The 26,589-nt window shown below is 39.5% G+C and overlaps 1 protein-coding gene across 1 annotated transcript in view; it reads right to left on the bottom strand.

Annotated features, from left to right (window-relative positions):
* The window catches only part of LOC135215288 (uncharacterized), a 374,690-nt gene that overhangs the window by 141,048 nt on the left and 207,053 nt on the right, over positions 1-26,589 (bottom strand). Inside the window, exons 9-11 of the mRNA XM_064249832.1 lie at positions 18,128-18,277; positions 17,847-17,928; positions 17,002-17,174 (exon numbers count right to left, since the gene is read on the bottom strand). Of these exons, the coding sequence (XP_064105902.1) occupies positions 17,002-17,174; positions 17,847-17,928; positions 18,128-18,277 (405 nt within the window). The remainder of the gene's footprint in view (positions 1-17,001; positions 17,175-17,846; positions 17,929-18,127; positions 18,278-26,589) is intronic.

Below are 26,589 nucleotides of genomic sequence, written 5' to 3'. Positions count from 1 at the left end.
GCTTGAGGGGCCTGGTTGAACCCGGATATAATGTTCTCCTGAGTTGTGATCCTTTCGGATAACTGGGAGAACATCTGCTCCATGCTGTTCCTCAAAGAGCCTACCAAGTCCCCCATCTGCTGCATCATCCCAACGGAGAAGGCGTTGGGATCAAAGGCCGGAGCCGGTGCAGAGGTGGAAGGGTAACTCGGTAGAGGTACCTCAGGAGGAGGAGAGACCGTTGACTCCGCCGGAGTACGGGGCCTCTCCTTTGAGGACTTGCTCTTAGAGGACCTAGAGCCAGAAGCAGACGATTTACCCTTCTCTGCTCCGGGGTTTGAAGCCGAAGACTTACGAGACGATGACGCTGACGAAGTCTTTTTGGACGACGACGACGCCTTCGTAAGGGTTTTCTGCGCTCTGTGTCCCTTCACCTTGGTTTTCACAGAAGCGCTAGGCGTAGAGTACTGGAGCTCAGCTCCTGTAAAGCCTTGGAAGTTAGCAGTAGATATAGCGGGAGAAGAAGATCCAGAAGCGCCCAAGGGAAGCCCTTGGGCGTCCAATGTACCTACCTCGACCAACAGGTCGTCCACACCTACCATCGGTTCCACGTTCAGGTCCAACGTCGCGACTTCCGCCGAGATATCCTGGCCTGGTTCCTTCATGCAAGCGGCGACCTGCCGCTGGATAGCCGTTCCATTGTCGGGGCTCTGCCCTCCGCCGGGTCGACGTACCCCGTCGGACTTGCCGCCGGGGAACAGTAGGACAGCCCATCCTCTCTCAAAGAATGTAGGACTGTCCCTTGGCGGCGTTCTTGCCGAAGCCGCCGACCCAAGCCCTCAGGGTTGCAAGGGCGGTCTCTCTAACAGCGGCAGCCTGTAAGAGAGGGTGTCTATTAGTTTTTAGTTTAAAGTTGAGGTTCAACCTTAGACTAAAAAAGAGCCTTAAGCCTACACATTTTGGGCATATATTTCACAAAATATGGAGAACTTAAGCTTAAAAGATATTCTGAACTTAAAATTAAGATATAATGCAGTATTTACATGCTATATATACAGCTGGAAATACTTACCCCGTCCAAAAACTGACTCACAAGATCATAGCAGATCGTACACGTTTCGTGGAACCAGACCTGCAGATTCCCGTGAGGAGTCGCTCACGGAGCGTGGGACCTGCAGACTTCATGTCCACAGGGATCCTGGAGCACGGCATTGCACCCTGGGTGCTCACAGTTGGTAGTCTGTAAGTGGAAGGATACATGAGTATCATTATAACACTTACAGGGCTACTCTAGAACTCCGTTGCATGCCGGAGAGCGAAAAATTTTTGGGCATAACCCCTCCCCTACCGCCTTAATAGGCATAATATAGCTCAGGTGTGAGCCGGAGTAGGAAACAGATGGCAAGGGAGGGACCCAGCTTAAGATAACTTATCAAAAACTTATGAGTAACTTAAGCATAAAATAGCACAAAATTCCGGAAGACGATTCCGAATCGCGGTGGTGTCCGTCTCCGCCGGTTGCGCCGGAGAGACGGGATGGTTAAGGCAAGGAGACCGACTGTACGCCTGAGGTCCGCCAGTATGCGGGATACTAGCTCCTTCCCTCGCAATCGACGGGGCTCCGGAAAGAAAACAGAGCACCGACAACACGGGGAGGGGCGAGAGGGCGAAACAGAACTCAAGCCTACAGCGGAGCAACGGAGCAACAAAGGAGGGGGGAGGCCAACCCCCCTACTTCGTCCCAACAGAGCACCGTGAAGCAGAGAGACAAGGTCATACCCAGTCCAGACTCCCCTACTCCCTCCGAGTAGGGAGAGAGGGAGACAGGCCCGGAGGGATCGAGCAAGGACGGACCTCCCTCCCCCCAGCTCTATGGGAGAGCGGGAGGAGGGCAGGGTGACTGGGACGGGCGGCGTCTTGGCTGTACCTGGCGATCATAGGGTGACCACGATACGATAACACGATAAAAACAACAAAATCTATAGCCTAGGTTAATGCAACCAAACTGATCAGCGAGATGCAACCGTTGATGCAACAAAACTGATAATAAGGAAGCAACAAAACTAATGGGGACCATGATATAATAAACCTAGGCTAAGATAACGTACCAGACGCCCTAGGCTAACCAAAACCAAATAAAATAATTACAATAATTAAAATAACACCGAAGTAGGGGAAATAAATATAGTAGGAGAAAAAATCCAGGAGTGTACGACTAACCCGAAGGAAAGTCTACCACTCAAAGCTAGCCTGGGCCGATACTAAGAGCTATGGCTAGGGTCTGGATGGAAGAGATAATGCCTACGTAAGGTATAGAAAGACATGCATGCATGACATAAAACCAATGCAGGCTAGATCCCCTAACTAATAATAATCATAAAAAGGTCTAGAGACGCATAAAATAAAGGGAAGGTTCCAGGTATGGGAGACCGAGAACGAACCCGCCACGAGGCAGAACAATGCCGCCATGCTTCCAACCGAGAATCCGTATTTATACCCAAAAAACGGCAAATACTGACTCCAGGAAGGAAAAAACTAAATAGGAACCTTTCGGAATACTTAACTTAGCTGATGCGATGGCTGATCGTTCCATGGTGGCAGAAAATCCTCAAAAAAGAGCACAAAACACAGAGCAAGAAAAAAAAGCGGCGTCTCGTAGACCTCTAACTTTAAAGGATGGCCACCAGAGGCGCAGCAGTCACCTAAGCGTGGGTTGTAGTAGTAGTAGTTGCTGCCCCGTTCAGTGGGTCGGCTCTCTTCCTGTGGGATTTTGTTGTAGGAAATTTCTAATTGACAAGAAGTTCGTGGTAGTGGTCTCACTCGCCCTAGTGTTCATACCGACGCCCTCCTTGTGGGTGAGCGAGTCAGTTATACTGACCTTTTCTTTATTTTGTTTATTCTCTGGTATTTGTTAGATCATTTACCATAGAAATAATGAATTAAAGGATTATTTCGCGCAGCGACACGAACTGAGCCCAGAAAAACTTCTAAAAATGCATACTATGCCAGAGCATTTTAATATTTTTATCACAAAAAAATGCATTTAGTCATGAAAATATGAAAATACAGTAATTAGTGAATATTACTCTATAAATAATTCCCTGAATAGGTGAATTTTCTGCTATTAATGTTGATATACATTCCAAAGAAAAATCCACAAATAGGTGGATCTGTGCATCCACAACTGCGAATATAGTCCATGGACCAGAATTTTGGGTGACTGGTACCATTTCAGATGAATAGCTTTTTGGTTGATATCATCGTTAAAACATATTACTAGTGAGATAAAACTTACTAGGGTCATTTTTCCAAATTCAAGTAACAAAAAAATTCATAACTTTAAAATTATTCAATATATCCTCACAAATAAGGGCTCATAGTACAACAACAAATGTATTTTTATCCATAATTTATTTTTTGGTACATGTCATTAACCCTCTTACGCCAACTGGACGTATTTTACGTCGAAATTTTTTGTCTCCCGTGTGCGATGGACGTATTTTATGTCGACTTACAAAAGTTTTTTTTTAAAATTTGCGGAAAAAAAAAAAAAAAAAACTTATAGGCCTACCAGCCAAAAACTTTTGAATCACGCGCCTTGGGGGGGATGCTTGGGAGTTCAACGGATCAAACAGGTGTTGTTTTTGTTTACAATCCGTTACGCAAGGCGCGGGGGGGGGGGGGGGGGGCAAGCGGTGAATTCCTTTCTTGCCGCACTAAAAAGTATCTGTGACACATCTCAAAAATTATTTTGTCACTTTGACATAATTTTTGTACCATTGTAAATTAGCCGTTACATGAAGTATTATATATGGAAATGTGCGCAATTTCATGCAGAATACAACTAAAAAACAACCCATGGTTGTAGCTTTTATCAGTTTTGAGATATTTTCATATAAATAGCGATAATTGCCAAAATTTCAACCTTTGGTCAACTTTGACTCTACCGAAATGGTCGAAAAACGCAATTGTAAGCTAAAACGCTTATATTCTAGTAATATTCAAGCATTTACCTTCATTTTGCAACAAATTGGAAGTCTCTAGCACAATATTTCGATTTATGGTGAATTTATGAAAAAAAAGAACATTTTTCTTTCTTTCCGCCGCTGTAACTCTTCAGAAACACCAATCTTACGTCGATTGTGGTAATGTTTTGCACCATTTTAAATTAGCTGTTACATAAAGTTGTATATATGAAATAGGTGCGCCAATTTCCATGTAGAATACCAACAAAAAATAATTGAAAGGTTATTGTAGCTTTTCTCATTTTGGAAATATTTGCATATAAATCATGATAAATAGAAAAAACCACGTTTGATCACTTTGACTCTACCGAATGTCGAAAAACGCAATTGTAAGCTAAAACTCTTACAGTCTAGTAATATTCAGTCATTTATCTTCATCTTGAAACAAATTTGAAGTCTCTAGTAAAATATTTAGATTTATGGTGAATTTAAAAAAAAATCCCTTCCAAAATTCCCTTTCCTTCCTCCGCGGCGCGGATTCTTCTCCGCCACAAATCTCCGAAATGCGTACGTACCATTCTCGGAATATTTGCTCCGTTTCATATTAGGCATTTCATAGAGTTTTATATATGAAAATGTGCGCAATTTCATGTAGAATTACAACGAAAAATATTTGAAGGTTGTAGCTTTTCTTATTTCCAAAATAATTGTATATAAAATATATATATATAAAAAAATTCCACATTCGGTCAACTTTAACTCGTCAGATATGGTCAAAAACTGCAATTGTAAGCTAATACTCTTACGGTATAGTAATATTCAATCATTTGTCTTCATTTTGAAAGAGATTGGAAGTCTCTAGGACAATATTTAGATTTATGGTGAATTTTTGAAAAAAATATTTGTTTACGTCCGCGCGTTACGAGTTCATGCATTATTTTGTGATAATATTTTCTCTGTGTTTGCTTTTATCGTTTACAAATGTGTTGTATACCAAATTGATCACAATTTTAGTGTACATTACAAAAAAAAACAAAAAAAAGTAACTTGTTTACCTTTAACCGTTTTGCGCACAGCGCGATTTGAATACAATTATATATGAATTTTCGTTTTTTGCGCTACCATATATCGCATTAGTTATATATGATAATGAGAATTTTTTTATTCGATGGTTGCATACTAAACTTCAGCAATGAAACAAAAAAAAAGAGCCAAAAATGAACTCTTAATCTTGAAAACTAAGCGCGCTGTAGATTTTTTGAAAAAAAATATTTTTTCCGCTTCCGCGCTCACTCTGAAACACTTCCGGCACACGGGAGACAATTTTTTTTTTTACCGCTTCGGCGTAAGAGGGTTATGTGACCACTATATACAAATATAGAAACAAAATTCCAATCTAAAGCTATAAACCTGCAGGGTAAATCTAAATAAAAAAATATATTTGGTTATAAATGAACATTTGTTGTAAATGAGATTTCCATAGCATATTTCTATTTTGACAATGAAGCAAAATTTTTAGAGATTGCTACCGTATGAGGTAATGTGCTATTTTTTCACCTTAAGGGTACAAGGTACCAATTCCAATAAACCTTTTACATCTTTAAATTCCAAATATAACCTATGTACACAAAAATATTAAATTATATTTCAATAGCTTTTAGAGGTGAAGGAGGCGAGAGGTTTGACACAATATATGAATTATTTTTGCTCATAAACATATACATGCTGCTTTCACCAGTAGTTTTGGCCAATTATAGCCAATATTATTAAGCTTATTAATAGTCCATGGGCCAGACCAGATATCAGTACCATCCAAGGTAGCAAAACATCACTTATGCTCTTTTGTTTGTTGTCAATATAAGTACAAAATGGTATGATAGCCTTTTCCATGTTGGTAGCTTTGTGGCTTATTTTGGCGAAAAATGACATTGTTATGATACAATAAAGTTTCATACATACTTACCTGGCAGATATGATACATAGCTATAGACTCCGTCGTTCCCGACAGAATTTCAAATTTCGCGGCACTCGCTACAGGTAGGTCAGGTGATCTACCGCCCTGCTCTGGGTGGCAGGGCTAGGAACTATTCCCGTTTTATCTAATCATATCTCTCTTCCACCTGTCTCCTGCGGGGAGCTGGTGGGTCTTCAATTGTATATATCTGCCAGGTAAGTATGTATGAAACTTTATTGTATCATAACAATGTAATTTTCATACATTCAACTTACCTGTCAGATATATACATAGCTGATTGACACCCTTTGGTGGAGGCAAGAGACAGCTAACTAACTGACTAGACAGGTAAACAACATATGTTGTAGGTATAAAAAACCTTAGTTCTACCTTCTTAGTGGAAGACTTCGTGGCTACTGCCTAGGATCTGCTTCATCTCAAGAACCTTAGCGAGATAGTGATCTGTGGCCAAGAATTCTTGTGGATCTGTCGATGGGGTCTCTTCCACTTACTCGACAGAATCCTAATTGGCGTTTGTCAATGGGAGCACATCCGCTTATATGACAACACGCACTAATTTAAGGAGCACACAACCAATCCCGATCACCCGATCCTAACCCGTGTTAGTTCTAAGATTGCCTAGAGTTATCCCCAAACTCTTTGCAAACAACCACAAACTCGAAAATCATACATACAAAAATAACAAAATTTTTGTACCCCTCTAATAGTCAGATGTCACTCGATTTTCAAATAAAGAGAAGTGAAGGCCGCCGCTGTGCGGACTACTGACACTCCCATAAACCGAAAACCCGAGAACACATCCGACAAGAGGGGTTACGTACATAATTTTAAGGATTGGTGCTTTCTCCTTTACCCAGACCGTCTGTGCTGACACAAACGGACCTAACGAAAAAGCATTTATCATAACGTAACTCGTACGTCTTTTAAATAATGGGATGCAAACACAGAGTTGCATCTCCAATAAGTTGTGTCCAAAATGTTCTTTAGTGACATATTTCTTTGGGAACGCCACCGAGGTTGCGATTGCTCTAACTTCGTGGGCTCCCACTCTTAGGAGATTAAACGAATCATCTGGACACTTCTTATGAGCTTCGTGATAACACTTCTCACAAAGAAGGCTAATGCGTTCTTGGACATTGCTCTCTTGGGGTCTTTCTTTACTGAGCACCAAAGACTTTTCTGCGAACCCCCCAACTGCTTCTTCCTGTCCAGATAAAATTTTAGAGCTCTAACTGGGCAAAGGGATCTTTCTGCCTCTCTGCCCACAAGCTAGAAAGTCCTTTAACTTCGAAGCTCCTGGGCCAGGGCTTCGAAGGGTTTTCATTTTTGGCATTTTTTGGCCAGAAAAAGGGACTGAAATGAACAAATTGCGGAGTCTCCTTTGAAGCCAACTCTTGATTCAAGGGCGTGCAACTCACTGATTCTTTTTGCCGTTGCAAGAGACATCAGAAACAAACACTTTCTAGTGATATTACGGAACGAAGCAGTGTGAAGTGGTTCGAATTCATCTGATGAAAGAAATTTAAGAACCACATCTAAGTTCCAGCTTGGAACCTTAGGTTCACGTGATCTAGATGTTTCGAATGTGAACGAATGAGGTCGTGCAAATCCTTGTCATTCGTTAGATCTAATCCTCTGTTTCTAAAGACTGCTGAGAGCATACTCCTGTACCCCTTAATAGTTGGTACCGAGAGATGCGACTTTTGTCTAAGAAACAGAAGGAAATCTGCAATTTCGGTCACAGAGGTACTGGAAGAGGACAGCTTCTTCGACCTACACCAGTTTCTGAAAAACTTCCCACTTCGATTGGTACACTCGCCTAGTAGATGATCTGCGGGCTCTAGCAATTGCATTTGCTGCTGGCGAGAAAAAACCCTCTCGCTCTGACGAGTCTTCGATAGTCGAAAGGCAGTCAGAGCAAGAGCGGGTAGATTTTGATGGTACCTCTCGAAGTGGGGTTGTTTGGAGCAGATCTATTCTGTTTGGAAGAGATCTGGGGAAGTCCACTGTCCAATTCCATCACCTCTGTGAACCAGATTTGAGCTGGCCAATACGGAGCGATCAGAGTCATCTTGGTTCCTTCTCGGATGCCACGAATTTTCTGACTACTTCCCCAGTATCTTGAACGGGGGGAAAAGCGTAAACGTCTATTCCTGACCAGTCCAGGAGAAAGGCGTCTGTTGCAAAAGCCCGGGGATCCTCCACCAGGGCACAAAATGTATCTATCCTTTTGGAGAGGAATGTGGCGAAAAGATCTATTTGAGGCTTCCCCCACAGGAGCCAAAGGCTCTGACAGACTTCTGAGTGGAGTGTCCATTCTGTGGGAAGGACCTGGAATCTCCTGCTCAGTCTGTCCGCTCTCACATTCCTCTCCCCTTGAACAAACCTTGTTAGAAGAATTACCTTCCTTTGGTTCTTTCGCCCAAATCAGTAGATCCCTGTGCCAGCTCGTACAGAGCAAAAGAGTGCGTCCCTCCTTGCTTCTTGACATAAGCCAGAGCTGTCGTATTGTCCGAATTTATCTGCACGACTTTGCCTCTGACTAAGTGTTCGAAGCTCTTTAGCGCCAGGTGAATTGCTAAGAGCTCTTTGCAATTTATGTGCCATGACACCTGTTTCTGCCGACCAGGTGCCTGACACTTCTCTGGGTCCCAATGTTGCACCCCAGCCCGCCTCCGAGGCGTCTGAAAACAATGTCAGGCTTGGGTTCCGTACTTGCAGGGACACTCCTTTGTTTTCCTTTAATGGAACCAACCACCACTTCAAATGATGTTTTATTTCTTCCGATATTGGAAACGTATCCGATAGCTGACCTGTCTTCCAACTCCAACTTCTTCTTAAGAAGAACTGAAGCGGTCGAAGATGTAATCTCCCTAGGAGAAAGAACTGTTCGAGCGAGGAAAGGGTTCCCAGAAGGCTCAGCCATTCCCTCGCCGAAGTGCGCTCTTTCCCTAGAAAGTTCGATACTGTGGCACAGCCTTTCTTTAGTCTCTCTTGAGATGGAAAAGCTCGAAAAACCCCGAGAATCCATCTGAATCCCCAGATAAACCACACGTTCTGGCTGGGGATCATCTGAGACTTCTCGAGGTTCACGATCAGTCCCAAAGACTTTGTCAAACTCCAGTGTTATTAAAAACAGGTCCTCCAAACACTGCTTTTGAGACCTGGCTCTGATGAGCCAGTCGTCCAGGTACATGGAGACATTTATCCCTTTCAAGTGTAGGTGTCTCGCTACATTTTTCATCACGTCTGTGAAGACTTGAGGAGCCGTGGACAGGCCGAAAAACACAGGGCCCTGAACTGATAATTTCTTCCTTCGAACATAAATCGAAGGTACTTCCTCGACGAATGGTGGATCGGGATGTGGAAGTATGCGTCCTGAAGGTCTATGGACACCATCCAATCCCCTTGTCGTAGTGCTGCAAGGACTGAGGCAGACGTTTCCATGCTGAACTTCTGTTGTTCGACAAATTTGTTCAGCGCACTTACGTCCAGTACCGGTCTCCATCCCCCCGAGGCTTTTGTTACAAGAAACAAGCGGTTGTAAAACCCCGGGGAGTTGCAATCCAGCACAAGTTCTATTGCCCTTTTTTCCCACATCTGTTCCACCATTTGACGAAGAGTGTCCGTCATCATCTGGTCCCTGTATCTGGCGGACAATTCCCTCGGAGATGTTGTCAAGGGAGGAATGTCCTGAATGGGATGCGATACCCCTTCTTGATAATCGACATCGTCCAAGTGTTGGCTCCTAAGTCTTCCCAGGCTTTCGCAAAATAATGTAGCCTGGCTCCTACGGGTGTCTGGAGGACAGAACTCTCACTTCCCTTTCTTAAAGGCACGGAAGGAAGACCTGCCCCTCTTATCGTTGACTTCCTTCTGGCGATCGGTCTAGTTGGAAGACCTCCTCGAAAGGGCTGTTTTCTGAGCTGGGCGAGCCACTTTCTTTTCCTCACTAGCCACAGGCCTATTCTTCCTTGAGGATTGTCTAAGGAGATCCTGGGTGGCCTTTTCCGTCAGAGAATGCGCGATGTCCTTCACCAACTGCGAGGAAAAAGGTGTTCAGAGAGAGGCGCAAACACAATAAGGCGGTCTCTCTGCGAATGAGAGACGGCCTTCGTAGGAAAGCACTGTTGCACCGCCCTTTTCTTTAAAACTCCTGCACCATATAGCGAGCATACCTCAGCCGATCCATCCTGAACAGCCTTATCAATGCAGGCTAGGATGCAATTCAGGGTTTCTGGGTCGAGTTGTTCATTTTCTTGAGATTTCTTGGCCAGAACCCCAAGGGACCAATCTAAGAATTAAAAACTTCTAAAGTGTGAAATAGTCCCTTGATGAGGTGGTCCGTTTCCGAAAGCCCCCCATGTAACCTTCGCTGCATTCAAGGCGTGCCTTCTCGACGAATCCACCAAACTCGAGAAACATCTGATTCAGCTGAAAACGGACAGAGATAATCCCATATCCTCTCCCGTTTCGTACCAAATTCCTCTCCTCCCTGTAAGTTTGGCGGGAGGAATATACAAAAGACCGTCCTTCCTAACTCCTTCTTCTTCTTGAAGAACCAGGAGTCAAGAGATTGTAGCGCTCTCCTCATAGAAATGGCAGCTTCATTTTAAGGAAAGAGGAAGACTTGAGTGTTTTTTCGTGCTCGAAAACTGCGAGCGTGGCGAAGGGGGAGCAGCTGGTGTCAAAGAGTCTCCATATTCCTCCAACAGAAGGGACGAAAGAACTTTATAATTAGAAGATCCTTCCTTCATTTCGTCCTCCGAGGCATCTTCTGGGTTAATAGGCTCGGAAGGAGAAGGCTCTCTCCTTTCTACTGACTCTTCTCTTACTCTCTTACGAGTGTCAGGTTCATTACGAGGAATACGCCTGGTGTACAGCAGGAGTATCTCGCCTGGGAGGAGTAACGTGGTTGGGATCCTCCTGGCGCCTGGGTAGGCGCACAGCGCTTCGAATACTCCTGGCTTTCAGCAGGCGCCTGGCGCCTGGCAGGCGCAAAGCGCCTCGAATACTCCTGGCTTTCAGCAGGCGCCTGGCGCCTGGCAGGCGCAAAGCGCCTCGAATGCTCCTGGCTTTTAGTAGGCGCATTATGTTCATAATACTCCTGGCGCGTGGTAGGAGTATTAAGTTCCGAATACTCCTGGCGCCTGGGAGGAGTATAAGCTTCGTAATACTCCTGGCGCCTGGGAGGAGTAACGCGCCTGGAATCCTCCTGGCGCTTGTCAGGCGCAGAGCGCCTCGAATACTCCTGGCCTTTAGTAGGCGCATTTTGTTCCGAATACTCCTGGCGTGTGGGTAGGAGTATTAAGTTGTTCCGAATACTCCCTGGCGCCTGGGAGGAGTATAAGCTTCGGAATACCCCTGGCGCCTGGGAGGAGTATTTAGTTCAGAATACTCCTGGTGCTTGGGAGGAGTATCCGTCTGATGTTTAGTAGGCGCTTTCCGTCTTATAAGTGCTCTACTCCTAACAGGATCTTCTTCTTCATCCAGCTCTTGGCGCTTGATTGAAGATCTTGAATGTTGTCCTGGCTCGTTACGCCTACTCGGAGTCTGGCTTCTGGTTGGCGCCCTACTCTTGACAGGAGTAGCTTCCTTTCCTACCTCTCGCCTGTCTAGCGCACCGCCCCCCCCAGAGATGGCCGCCTGTGCGACAAACTCCCCTGAAGGATGCGTCGCGCTGGCAGGAGAATAGTTCTTTAGATCTTTTAATAGGAAGCCTATCATCCTTCTTACGAGTAGGCTCCTTATAACGAGTTCCTACTAGCAAGGCTAATTGCTCTTGCATCTTCAAATTTCTTAAAAATTTTCTTGGTTGAGGAATCTCCGAATTAGGAGAGGGAGATCTGGAAGGCGCTCTAGGATCTCCTCCAGTCCCAGAGTCTGACTGTATTCTCGCCCTCTTTACTACCGAAGGCGCTCCTCCTTCTGAGAAGCGCTCGGGACTCGAATTGATCTCATGCTCTTTCATACTCCTCTTCAAAGGACGGGAAAGATTCGACTCCTTCCACCCTCTTCTCGGAGAAGGCGAACTCGACGACGAAAAGCACTCTCGAAGGACCCTCTTATAGCGGTCTTTAGCAGTCGATACGATCGATTCTGCCGAAGGGACGCCTGATCGTTGGGGATTCTCCACAACCCCCGTACGGCTTTCGACTTTCCTTCTCCTCCGGGCCAGGGAGCTTGGAAGAGGTCTAGGCCTGGGAGCGTCGCAGAGACGACCAGACGCCCCCTCCACTACACTGGGGACACTAATATCACTGCCACATTCACTTTCCTTACCTTCCAATGCTGCGACTTTTTCCTGCATTTTCTGAAGGGAAGCTCTAAGTTCTGCTATTTCCGAAGCCGAACTAGAGGGATTAGCCATTTGTGAACGGGCTGAAACAGAATGGTCATTATCATCATAGGAAGAAGCTACAGAGCTAGACAGTAAATCATGAGAGGCAGACATTCTGCGGGTTTTCTTCCTCTCTCTATCTCTCTCTAACTTCTTCAAGTAAGAAGTTAGATTCTTCCACTCTTGTGCACTCAGATTCTCACACTCATTACACGTATTCTCAATTGAACATTCAACCATTCTACACCCTCTACAACTAGTGTGAGGATCTACCGAAGCTTTCGGAATCCTCACCTTACAGCCCTCATTCACACACACTCTGAAACTAACACTAGAATCAGACATATTCACAAATTCCAACCAAGTCCAAAAAAAACAGTCCACGATAGCGAATGCCAAACAACGATCCAAGTACGTCACCAAATATCAGCGAGAGATGATCAAAAGCTTTGCGAAAAACGAATTCTAGTCAGGAGGAAGTAACAACAATGTTGATACAGCCGGCGACAGAGAGAATATGATTAGAAAACGGGAATAGTTTCCTAGCCCTGCCAACAGCAGCAGCGGTAGATCACCTGACCTACCTGTAGCGAGTGCCGCGAAATTTGAAATTCTGTCGGGAACGACGGAGTCTATAGCTATGTATATATCTGACAGGTAAGTTGAATGTATGAAAACTAATTTTCGCAGAGTAATTTTTTCCTATTTTCAGTTTTTTCAAGAAAACAGAGCGTCATATACAAGGAGGATATAAAGACTAATACAGTTGTACCTCAGATTTCAAACTTTATCCGTTCCAGAGGGTTGTTCAAAATACCAAAACATATATCCCCATAAGAAATAAAGATAATCAGGATAATTCAGCCCTTACCAACCCAAAAAGTCCCCCTTTTCACATTTTTTCTGTTATTTATGTGTTCAAAAGTTAAGCCAAGAGTGTAAAGTAATAAAAAAAAGTATGTGATATGAAGTAAAATATTAATTTTTTTTGTACAATTTATGAACTGTTTGGTGAAAATGGTGCAAGCTGGCTGGGGGATAGTGGGAGAAGAAACAGGAACCCTTTGAGGAAACTGAAATGGTCGCAGTAGGCAAAGGTTGATAACAAAATCAATTTTATTAACATTTACAAGGATAATCAGAGGAACTGATTGTGTGTGTGTGTGTGTGTGTGTGTGTGTGTGTGTGTGTGTGTGATGTAGAGAGAGAGAGAGAGAGAGAGAGAATGATTGTTGATGTGTTTACACTTGGATCTTGAGTGCACAAAAGAGATTAATTATGACAATACATCAACTTACTGTTGACAAATGGGAGAATTTAGAAGAAACATGAGGATCTTGCAAACAAATAAGATATAAGTGAGGAATGCAAGAAAAGGAAAGAGATCAAATATCTTTTCACAAAGAAGTTGTTTAAACAAACAATCAAAGGCACGCAGAAGCTGAGTTACTTTTACAGTGGTGAAAAATCATAAAAGGCCATTGTCTCTAGATAGGTATTTTACTGTAACAAAAAGAAGTGATTTGGGCAAATCAAGTGTATGTGAAAGAAATGGTAAGTCAGTAGGAAGCAGACCCCTGTATTCCCTCTCCTCTCCTCTTTATAGTTTCACTCAGCACACCAAACACTGGCTCAAGTAAGGCTTTTTTTTTTTTACTGTACTGCATTTGACTGGTTTCATGTTTTATCATTATGTTACATTCATTGCAAAATACCATTTTATTTTTTTATGTCAATTGGTACTGCTTTTACATACATATTACAGTTAAGATTTTACTATCTTCTCTCCTCAACAATATCAGGACTCATGAGAACTTAAAATCATTCATTCATTATTCCTCAAAAATATAAATGTCCCCTCCCTCTAACTCAAGTTAGCTGTGCATCATTGCAATGAAGAATGATTTTGGTAATCATTTATACTAAATTTTACTGTGAAAAGCTTTGTTCTTTCTTTTACTATTTTGTTGAATATTGTTGAACTAGAGTCACACTCAGCGCACCAAACACTGGCTCAATTAAGTGTTTTTTTATTGTTTCTGTATTGCATTTGATTTTTATATTTTCTCATTATGTTACATTTATTGTGAAATTCCCTTTTTTCATGTGAATTGTCACTGCTTCTACATACATACAGTAATATTTTAACTCTCTTCTATGTACTTCTCTTCTCAATATCAATGCTCTCTCGTTCAGTCTCAAGTCAGCTGCGCATGACATAAGATTTTAATCATCTTTTATGCTAAATTTTATATTGAAATGCTTTATTCTTTTATTAATTCTGTTGAATATGGCTATCATTAAACTATCATTGTAAATGAAAAAAATGTTAATACAGTTTTTTATGTGGGACGCAGTAGGCCCTACTAGAATACAAGTATAAACAAGCTAATCAGTCAGTTGTAAGTGAGAGCATTTTTTTTTTTACAAAGGATATAAAATTTTCTCGAAAAGTTCATTAGAAAAACAGAATGTTCATAAAATTTTTTTGACAAATGAGGTACCACTGTAATTTAGCAATTTAAATTCTGTTCAGATTTGTTTAAAAAATGCATGTGTCAAAATCTGCATGCAAATAAAGCCGGAAGTTGGAGACGTCATCCCCAAAGTAAACAAAAATGCACTTTCTGGCTATATTTCTTGATAAAATGTCATAGAGATGAGACTGTAGGGTGATGATTCCTGTTTTAAATGGAATTTTTTTCCTTCAAATTTTATTTAATGACATCTAAAAGGCAAAAAACTAAAAAAAAAATTTCTTTTTTACAGAAACCCCAATATTTTATCTGTTAACAGGTGAAAGAGCTGAATGATGGCAGACACTGAACACCCTTGCATCATGATCTTGATATTATTTACATCTTACCCCTTACCAGAGTTTCTTAATCCATACTGTTATCTGTTACAGGTGAAAGAGCTGAATGATGGCTGACAACTTTGTATGGAACTGCCTCCTAAGCACCCAAGGCTAAAGTGCATCATTCATTGTTCAGATGATACTGACAACCTAATTACACCAAAATCTGTCAACTCTTGTGACACTTCTCCGAGCAGCTCAAATATGGCAACATGACCCCATACTGGAGTTAGCTAAAGACACTCCTCAAGGAGAGATGAGATCCCAGATCTCAATTATCAAAGGAAATGTCATAGCTTCTTCACAATAAAGAATGCACTAGTTGGCATCATTGCACAAAAAAGAAGACTACCTGTGGCGGTCATGCAAGGGTTGGCAGTGAAAGCCCATCCACCTCAAGAACATATGCAGCAAATTGTGTATTTTGTCAGGAAAAAAAAATACACCAAACAACAAAAGATTTGAGAAGTGTTAGTGAAAAGCAGAGAAATTAGAGCTGATGCTAAGATCAGGAATGGTGCCACAAAGAAACTGGACAGCAGAGTTCTTGGCAGTGTTAGCAGAGATATTGTGGCCACTGAAGCACACTAACACTGGTCCTGCAATAGATTGTATGCACACAGCAAAACTTCACAGCAGGAGGGTGCTCTTAGTGCCAATGATTAAGAAGATGAGGGCAGCTGTTAGTCAGTCATACAGTGAACTCTTTCATTACAGCTGTGAGGAGCTTTTTGGTACCCCAGAGGTTCTTATGATGACCAATATTACCTCAAAACTTGCAGATTCAATGAAGAACTTTGGTGTGGATAAAGTACAGGCACCAAAAAGCACATACGTCAAAGGACTGAGGTCTGCAGCTTGCACATATCAGTGCATGTGAGGCCATTGACCAGACATCTGCATTCAGGCAGCTTGCAAATCTATGTACACTTGCAAGCCAGTAGCTCCAGGAAAGATTTTCAGCTTTAGTCCAGCCATGCTCACTGGGGCTTTGGTCTTGATGTCAGCCCTAAATTGCTTGGCAGTCTTTGTTTGGAGTTCCTGGGCATCACCTCTAGACAGGGTCTTCAACTGTTTTTTTGAGATTGTTTTTCCCTGACAAGCTCCTATACTGTTAAATTGTCTGGATAGATGAGAAGTTTGCCATTATGTTATGGGATGATGTGAAGAGAACCACCAAACTCGGTCTCAATCCTTTGATGTATGTGCATTTTGGTGGAGTCCTGTACTTTATCCACACCAAAGTTCTTCATTAATGCTGCAAGTTTAGAGGTAATATTGGTCATCATCAGAACCTTTAGGGTACCAAAAAGCTCCTCACAGATGTAATGAAAGAGTTGACGGTATGACTCAGCTGCCTCATATAAAGTAGATATAATATGTATTCTGAATAAGCGTTATATTTATAAAATGCATAGATAAAAAGTTATTGCGAAAAAACCGTGTTACAGAGGCCCTGAATCTCATAGTAATACACTTTATTTACAGGTAATTAGCAGTACGTATTAAGTTAGGTATTGAATGGTCTAAATTGTTGTAGTATTTCATTGTTTATAGGTCAATTTAGCTTTATTATGAAATTTATTAGGGTGTTTTTGGAGGGCTTGGAACGGATTAGCCATTTTACATGTAAAATGCGAAAAACTCATTATATGAAGGCCGCCTCGGAACGGATTAATTTCGTATCTCGAGGTACCACTGTATATATATAAAACATCTCATTGACAGAATCTCACAAAAACTTGCCTCATATATATATATATATATATATATATATATATATATATATATATATATATATTATATATATATTATATATATATATATATATACATATATATAACATCTCATTGACAGATTCTTAAAAAAAAAAAAAAAAACTTGCCTCATAAGGGAGTTTCTGAATGTTCTTCACACACAGCAGCATCTTGGCCATTTCCACCCACAGCTCCTCTAGAGGTTGTTGCTCTGCACTTTGTAGATGTTCTGTCAAGACTTGAGGATAAAGTTGCAACACTGCTCGTGACTCCTCTTCTGACCACCGAAGCTGTGCATTCACTAATTTAAAAAAAAAAATGAGAAACTTGAGGAAAGTTTTATTCTCCAAAGATGCAAACCATAAATATTACTCTAGTTTATGTTAAATCCATCTTTATATGTATAGATCATTTCCTGTGCTTAAATTACAATGAACACTTTGACCTATTCAACATATATTATAACCAGATAACCATGCTTCTTGTACACTAAAGGCAGTAATGCTCTACAAGCCCTTTATTCCATCCCCTTTTTCCTAGATATTTGCAAACAGTAGTAAATCACATTTGGTTCTTATTATGTTTCTTTCTTTTCATATATCATAAAGTTAAATCTTTTGGTTATGGCAACCAGCAACAGGCATTGTGGGGCAATTACAATCTCTAAGGAAGACTGACACTACCAATGATGAGTGGTGCATCCACCCAGCCATCAGTAATAGTTGAACCCAAAACACCTAAATTTACTGTTACCTGAGCTCTTAATATAATCTCTTCTCCAATATTAAACCTTGTGAATTTTTCTTGATACAAGTTTTTGCAGATTTCCATAATTTAAAAAAAAATGCTAATAGAAGGCCAGTTTTTCAAGTTGGCTTGTAAATTCATAGTTATTCAAAAAATGATCATACATTGCCGATTAATGTTACTCCTCAAATACTACTCTATATTACTGAAAACTGAGTGCACTTACACTGTCGCATTTTCCTTGCATTTGTGTTGTCCAATTTGATGACAGAGCCATCATGCGGCCAAAAATTATACTGGCTGTAGATCTAAGAATTCAAAATAAAATAATTTACACTCTCAGTCACACTTATACAGCAATACATTTATATCAATGAGTATTTAGCTCTTTTCAATGTAACTCAATATTGACCATACATTACACATGTATATCCAAGATATTTACAATATCCAAAGTTTAGTAGTTTTTAAATGAATCACCTACTTATAAAAGCTTCTAAAACTTACTCTTGCAAGAATTTCATGGTGTTTAGATTCTCTGTGTAGAGCACCAGGTTGTGAATTATAACGAAGCATGGTGCTGTAATATTTTGTGAGTTCATAAAAGCGCGTCCTTGCTTTTTCCAAGGTTGTGGTAAAGCCTTCTTCTTTAAGTTTCTGCAAAGAATTTCATATTGGATCAAAATGAAAAAAAAAGCATCATGCTATTTAGTAATTAAATCATGTAGTAAGTATATTTAATTTCAGACTTCCAAAATCTATTCCTTACTTCCAAATATCAAGCCTAAAAGTAAGAGGTGCACACAGTAATTGAGATATCAAATCATAAACTAGGCAGTCATCTATCATTTAACAAAATAAAAATTCAAGAATGTATTTAATGAATGAAAATTAATAAAGTACAAAATAGGGGGAACCTCAAAGCAATTGAATAGAATAGCCTAGATAACTCAACTGTCTTCATATTTTCAAATAAAAATAATCATGGAAAGAAGAAAAGGAGCAAGATTAATATGATAAATTTTAAATAAATTTGTCTTTATCATAACTAACAAACCCTCGATCTTAACGCAAGGACTAATTCTCTGGTGCTAGTTGGAGTTATGTTAAAAATAACACAAGGCACTGGTGGCAACACGCATCAGCCCATAGGGGAGAAGGAGGATGCTATGTGACCTGCTTTACCCCAGCTACACATCATCAATGCTGTTTCCTTCTACCAAGGAAAAAATGAGGGATGGCTTGAGGTGGGTTGTACATTAAGACAGAAAGTTTGTTATGAGAAATATAAATTTATTTAAATTTGTCACTTGTTCACATACGGAACAAACCTTAGTCTTAATGTAAGGATGACTTACCTCTTGGGGGAAGGATAAGAAAGTCTTAGAACTGACTGTAGGTTCAGACTAACTGGGCTCACTTCCTGACCATAAGAAGGACATAAGGAGCCAAAAGCCTCTGATCTGTTACTGAACAGCCAGACATCTGGGATAATAGAATATGAAGTACATAGCTCTACTGCCTCTCGATGATGGTAAAGAACTCTCAAAGACAACAAAGCTCACATTTGCCATCCATTTGTTTGTTGTGTTGCATGGTAAATTTGTTTCTTGCCATTTCTCCTCTCTCCTTGTAAAAGAAAGAAATGGGACTTGCTCCTATAACAGATTTTGTATTGTGTAGGAATGAACATGAGGGAACAAACATATAAAACTTTATAGAATGGAAGCTTGCTCACCTGCATCTAATCAGTTACAGTATATGATGCAATTATTCTCTCTAGTACTGCCCACTGGTACATACATCATAGGTAAGATTCTAAATGTCCCGCCAGGGGGACTGGATGAGCTACACAACCTGAGCAGCTACCACTGGACCCCAAGGAAATTGTGTCCAAGGGTCCCGCAGATGGATGTGAAGGTGGTTTGGCAAAGTAGGGTACTGACCTTCAAAATCCTGTGAACCAACAAGTTCTTCTTGAAAGCAATGGTAGGGCCTAGGCCCTTAACATCATGTGTTCTTACATGCACTGTATTGGCATATGAAGGTGAAGTGAAGGTGTAAGTTCACCTAATCATGTCACATAAGCAAAAGAAGATAATATTCTTGGACACTTCTTTCTTGTTCAAGCTTGTACTAACAAAGTCTTCAGCTATCAAATCTGAGATGCCAAGCCCTTTTGAAATAGCTACGCAGTGCCCTGACAGGGCGTAACAGCAATTCATCGGGGTCATTATCAATAAAATCCTGGAGAGAGGGGATCGAGAAAGATTCAAATCTGTCATCACGAATAGAGGGATTCTGGGTCTTCACTATGAATTCTGGGATAAATTCGAAGGCTAACGGAACACCAAGCCCTCGTATGTTTAACATTAAGAGAGTCCATGTAGCTTGCCAACCCTCTTTGAAAAAGTCTAAGGCCAGTAAGAAAACTGTCTTGAGGATTAAATTCCTCAGAATTTGTACACTCGGAGACACTCCTTCCAGGGCCCACCTCGGGACTAAACCTGTACCAAGCATTCAAACAGAGCATCATGTTCTCTTGTGACCCATTCTACTTTTGTGTTCATTGTTTTTTGTACTTTTTTTTTTCTAATCAAGTGCAACTTCTAAATAAGTCATCATGGGGCCAAAGATAGTTCTTTCTGTGAAAAAGGCGAGAAACACCAGAATTTAAGAAAGAACTCATAGCAAACTGTTGGAGGTAATAATTTGTGAAAAGGCAAGGATGCTGCATGCTGATCTAAGAGGTTGGTTTGAAAAATTCATTAAGTTAATGGGTATACGACATTATGTGCCTACTTGTGATTAAGGACATGTTTGCAAAGTGGAGTTATGTTAAAAATTTTAATGGAGAATTATCATCCCAACAAAGGTCTTGTAATCTGTGTCTCCAACATGTTTAATGACAATGCCTTGTTTCACTTTAGGTAAATTTTAACAGATACATCAGAAACAAATGTCTCTGGACAGTTTTGTTGTGTGACAGGGGTCCAGTGACTCTAAAGCTGGGTCTAGTGCCAGTAAAAACACGAAGAAAGGTGGTAACCCCAGATAGTATCAGTAAAAAATGAAGAGAAGTAACCCCAGATAGGTCCTTGACACCACAAGTCCCTCTGGATGGGGATTCCTCTTCCAAACCATAACCTACCCCTCTCCCCTCCTCTTCGTCTTCCATACGCTAGCACGTCTTCCATAAAGGTAAGAGTGATGTTAAATGTTTATTTATCCATTTCATTAGTAATCTATATTTATTTCTCATTGTTTCTAGTAAGTAAAACTGTGTTTATTCTCTATAAAACGTATTCTTGTTAATATTTTTGGGTACACTCTGGAATGCATTAATTAGGTTTACATTATTCCTTATTGGAATTATTGTTTTGGATTTCATACCTTTCAGACTTCATGAGACATTCTGGAACGGACTACATACAAACACAGAGGTTCCATTGTACATAGATACATACATACTTCTCTGATATGATCATTTTTTAAAGACAAAGAGCTAGTTTTTGTTGTAGATAATATGCATTTTAGTGGGAAAGTAGTATATTTCTCACTTCCACTTAAAAAGTCATAAAAAATTTTGTGACAATTTTTTGTTCAATGCTGCTCACAGGCCAGTAATTGCAATGAACAAATACATATGTATAAAAAAAAAAATAAACTAAGATTTTATAGCAATAATACTTCAGGAAATGTTTACTTAGACCAGTGATTCTTAAACTCTTTTCCCTAGCAGCCCCCTCTGCAGTATGGACAGGCAGCCCTCAGTTAGCGGCAGGGGTTCCGTTCCTGGCCGCCGACACAGGCGATTTTCGGCGCTAAGAAATTTTAAAAGTTTACAGCTGCCGCACACCTTCTTTCGGAGTACTAGACCAGTTAACAGCGGCCTAGACCAGTCAAAAAGCACCGTAATCGTGCAATGGCGCATTGAGTAAAATTATATTTATGCAGTACAGTACATTATAGTATTATAAATACTGTAAAGTGAAAAAAGCCTATCTTTAATCCTTTGGGTGTCTAGACTATATAAAGACGTAATAAGGTTTTATACAGTGTACAGGTATAACTATAGTGTTCAAGATACGATATTTCGATTTTACGAGAGACCGAATTACAATAGCCTAACTTTATCCCATCTTCTAGTTACATAAGTTAAAAAACAGCAAAACAGAATTATGAAAATATGGTTTAACGTTATGCTCTTTGCGTAAACTTGCACAGCCATGAACAACTGAATGAGAAACTTTTTTTCTAAGTACAACCGAATTGGATAACAACATCCGTTTGGCTTGTATTTCTATCATTGTACTATAGTACACTATTACTGTAGTTGTTATTAATGACATTATGTAGAATAGGACTGAGATATCTTAATGTAATAACTTTATTTGCTATAGATCAAAGATTCAACAGGGAAATATGCTGTTAAATTTAAACCTAGTTATAACTGTTCAAGCTGCTAATGACCATTATCGTGCATCAGCAACAGGGATAAAACTCCAGTAAACCGATGCCATCAAACACAATTGTAGATAAAACTGAGATAAAATTATTTTAATCAAAACTACTGAGCTTGAAAGAACACATTTTACTGTTGGTTTCACGCTGATAAAAGATAAATAACGTTAATTCGTATTACGATGATATAATGGAAAATTGCGAACGGAATCACGTATTGTTTTACTCAATACACATGCTGCCTAATCTTTTAATGAAAAAAAAAATAGTTCACAATCACAATGAGACATATTCAAGTCATATTTCCAGCTAAAAACACGTCGTATAAGGAAAAATAACCTTGTCTCATATCAGCTAAGTATCTAGATATTCATTTATGCAAACTAGAAGCAAGAAAACTTGCTCAGAATTGTTAAATATGGTGAAACAAACTCGTATTCACCATCAGCTGATTTCCAAATCAAAACATTGGCCGCTCCGCGGAATACCGGCTTAGATCTACCTTAGTATTTTATAATATAATATGAGAATACGTACACACAATATTATTGGATACAGTTAAGTAATGTATGACTTTTTAAAAGATTTATGGAAAGATGAATATTTACTTTTTCTTCTTTCCTTATCTTAATTTTTGTCACCATGCCATCTAAGTAGCAGTGGCATATCAAGTTCATACAGTCGTGCCTCAATTTTTTGCTCACGTAAAAAAGTCATATTTTGTATACTTCTATCCCATGGATAAACAAACAAATTGCAGTGTTGCAAAATTGAATGTATACGCAAGTTTTGTCTTTTAAAAATCAATCTATGCAACATTTGTAAATATAATTTGTTATAAAATTGTGATTCAAAGATAAGAATTAAAATTTTATTATTCAGGCACAACTGAACAACCAATTTTCTTCATCATGTGAAGGGCTGTTACAAAGACTTCAAATGGACATGTGTACTGGCCACTTTATCATGTATTTACGTACAAAAATAAAAAAAAATATCCTGTAATACATTTTTCACACACATTTTAAACATAAAAGCATGAAAACTTATAAAAAAAAACTGAAGTGTCATTAACAAAATGAGTTATAATTAGCTCCCAAATCAATAAAATATAACCACGTGAAGTCTTTGTAAATGCATTTTTCGGAACAGCGGCGGAAAGAACAAACAAGAAAAAGCATCCTCTGATAACATTGAGGGCAGTGACAAAGCTGCCTTAATTTGTATCATATTTATGTACAAAAATAAAAATACCCTAAATACGTAATATATTTTCATACACATTTTAAACATAAAAGCATGAACATTTATAAAATCGAAACATTGATTGCTAAATTTGCACTTTTTTAACTATATTTTCGGAAGAGTGGCAGGCGGTGGTGGACAAGAACGAACATGAAAAACATCCTCTTTGATAACGTGGAGGGCAGTTTCAAAAGCTGCCTTTGTGTTATATTTATGTGCAGAAATAAAAATACCCTATACGTAATACATTTTCATACACATTTTAAACATAAAAGCATGAACATTTATAAATCGACTAATCCATAGCTAAATTTGCACTTACTTAACTCTATATTTTTGGCATACAACAGCATCAGGGGCATAAAAAAATTTTAATATCATTTGCATAACCTTTATGGTCTGAAAAATACCTAAAATATCTTTTTTTTCAATTAATATTTTTGACAGCCGTAAAACCAATTCGCCACTAAGTGATTGCACCATTAACTGCAGGCCTCCTGTATAGATCCCAGGGCTCCCTTCCCTTAAATTTTTGCCAACTATAAACAATATGTTGTCTATTTGTATAGTATTATACGTCGTTGCTTATATGAATATACAGTAGTACCTTGTACTTCGAACTTGATCTGTTCCAGAAGGCTGTTTGAAGTATGATTTGTTCGAAATATGAAACAAATATTCCCATAAAAATAAAGGGAATCAGAATCATTCGTTCTAGCCAACCCAAAAAGTCCCTCCTTTCACATTTTTTCTTCATTATTAATGTGTTCAAAAGTTGAATTAAGAGTGTAAAGTAATGAAACAGTATGTTATATGAAGTAAAATTTTATTTTTTCTGTGTACGACTTATGAACTATTTGGTAAAAATGGCGCCAGCCGGCTGTGGGATGGAGGGAGGAGAGACGGGAACCCTTTGAGCACACCGAATTGGTTGCAGTATGCAAAGGTTGATAATAAAATCAATTTTATTCACATACTATGTACAAGGATAATCAAAGGAATCAGTAGTGTGTGACCCACTGTATATCTGAGAGAGAGAGAGAGAGAGAGAGAGAGAGAGAGCGAGAGAGAGATGAGAGAGAGACGAGAGAGAGAGAGAGGGAGAGAGAGGGAGAAAGATAGAGAGAGAGAGGAGAGAAGGGAGGAGAGGCAGGAGAGAGGGGAGGGGGGAGAGAGAGAGAGAGAGAGAGTGTCAGCATGTTTAAACTTGGATCTTAAGTACACGAAAGCGATTGATTATGCCACAATAAATCAACTTACTGTTGGCAAATGGCAGACTTTTAAAACAAACATGAGGATTTTGCAAACAAATAACTCAAAAGTCAAGAATACAAGAAAAGGAAAGGGAGATAAAATAACTTTTCTCGAGGACGTATCGAAGATACGAAGAAGCTGAAAGGGACAGCAATTTGTTTATTACAGAGCTGAGATACTTTTACAGTAGTAATAAAGAGCAATCATCACTAGATTGGTATTTTACCGTGACAGACAAAATGATATTATTATTTTACAATAAAGTTTTGTACATACTTAGCTGACGTCAGAGACGTAAGCTAAGTATACAGGCGGTCCCCGGGTTATGACAGGTCCGGCTTACGACGTTCCGAGGTTACAACGCTTTTTCTTAAATATTCATTGAAAAATCCGCCCTGGGTTACGACGCTTGTTCCGAGGTTACGACGCTGACGCTTCCGACGCTCCGAGTTAACGACGCTTTTAAAAAACGCATACTATGATAAGAATCCTTTATAGTTTAGCACAGTATATTAATAAAAATAAGTTTTTGGTTAAATTACAACAAAAATTTTGAGGTTATGATGATTTTTGACACTTTTTAGGTCATATTTTTTAAATTTTTTTGGTGACGCCTCATATGCGGAACTTGTTTCCGAGCGAATGAATACACTAGCTTTGGATGCGCAGTTTACAACAGTCCAAAAGCGCAAATAATGAAAAAATCATTGCTTGTTTCCAGTATACATAATTAGCAAAACTAAGTTTCTGGTTAGATTACAACACAAATTCCAAGGTTACGACGGTTTTTTATGCTTTTTAACGATACCTCATACGCAAACTAGTTTCTGAGCGGAGGGCGCATAAATTAATTTACGCTATTAAACTGTATGGTAACCATAGTCAAGGATAAGGAACGCATTCTCAAACAGTATACATATCCTTTAATACAAAACAGCAAAATATCATTGAAACATTATTTCACTTAAAGAATCCATTTATACTCTACTTAGACTTGGATATAAAAACCATAGTTTCTCTCTCTCTCTCTCTCTCTCTCTCTCTCTCTCTGTATTTTCCGACAAAAATAATCACAAATTAGTGTATTTTGATGTTTATTTGCATGACTAAATACATTTTTATAATACAAAAAATTGGCTTTACTAATTTTCAAACATATTAATTGTTTGATTAACTACTGTATTAGTAAACAGTTTAATAAGGTTTTGAAATGATATCACATAATAATTCTCTCTCTCTCTCTCTCTCTCTCTCTTCTCTCTCTCTCTCTCTCTCTCTCTCTCTCTCTCTCTCTCCTCTCTCTCTCTCTCTCTCCTACAAAGATGTATGTGTATGATAAATAAATGATTTACTATTTTCAAATATTAAAATTATTAATTTATACAGCAATAATATTCAATTCATTAAAGAAAATACCATAGTGAATTAGTAAGATTTTAGCTTATTTATAATATACAAAAATTATGGAAGAATGAAGGAAATTCCAGTCTTCTTTCAGTAACCTTTTCTCGAGATCCAGGTACTAAAACTGTCAGATATATCAAGTTCTGTGACAGGCAGGAGGGGGAAGAGCTGCGAGGGGGAAGAGCTGCAGTGTTGCAATCAGGTGTTCATGATATTTCCCCCCCCCCCCCCCCTCTCTCTCTCTCTCTCTCTCCTCATTTACTGAGACTCGAGATTTTCATGTACTTGTACTATTTGTTTTTAATACTTTCAAATAATAATAATAATAATAATAATAATAATAATAATAATAATAATAATAATAATAATAATAATAACTGTAATTACAAAATTCATATGTGATAGTATTTTAAAACAAATACAATACGTACTAATCTATCCATGTCACTTTTAATTAAGGTTAACTCTCTCTCTCTCTCTCTTTTGCCACACAAGATGATAATGTGTCATAGTGGTAACTCCCTCCCTCTCTTTCGCTGGAAGCGTTATAAGTATTTTTTTGAGAGAACAGAGAGAGATAACTCTCTCTCTCTCTCTTCTCT

The sequence above is a fragment of the Macrobrachium nipponense genome, chromosome 5 (assembly GCF_015104395.2).
Source record: "Macrobrachium nipponense isolate FS-2020 chromosome 5, ASM1510439v2, whole genome shotgun sequence".
NCBI classification, from domain to species: Eukaryota; Metazoa; Arthropoda; class Malacostraca; order Decapoda; family Palaemonidae; genus Macrobrachium; species Macrobrachium nipponense.
Note: the sequence above shows the minus strand (reverse complement) of the source record. Positions and strands in the feature narration are given on the sequence as shown.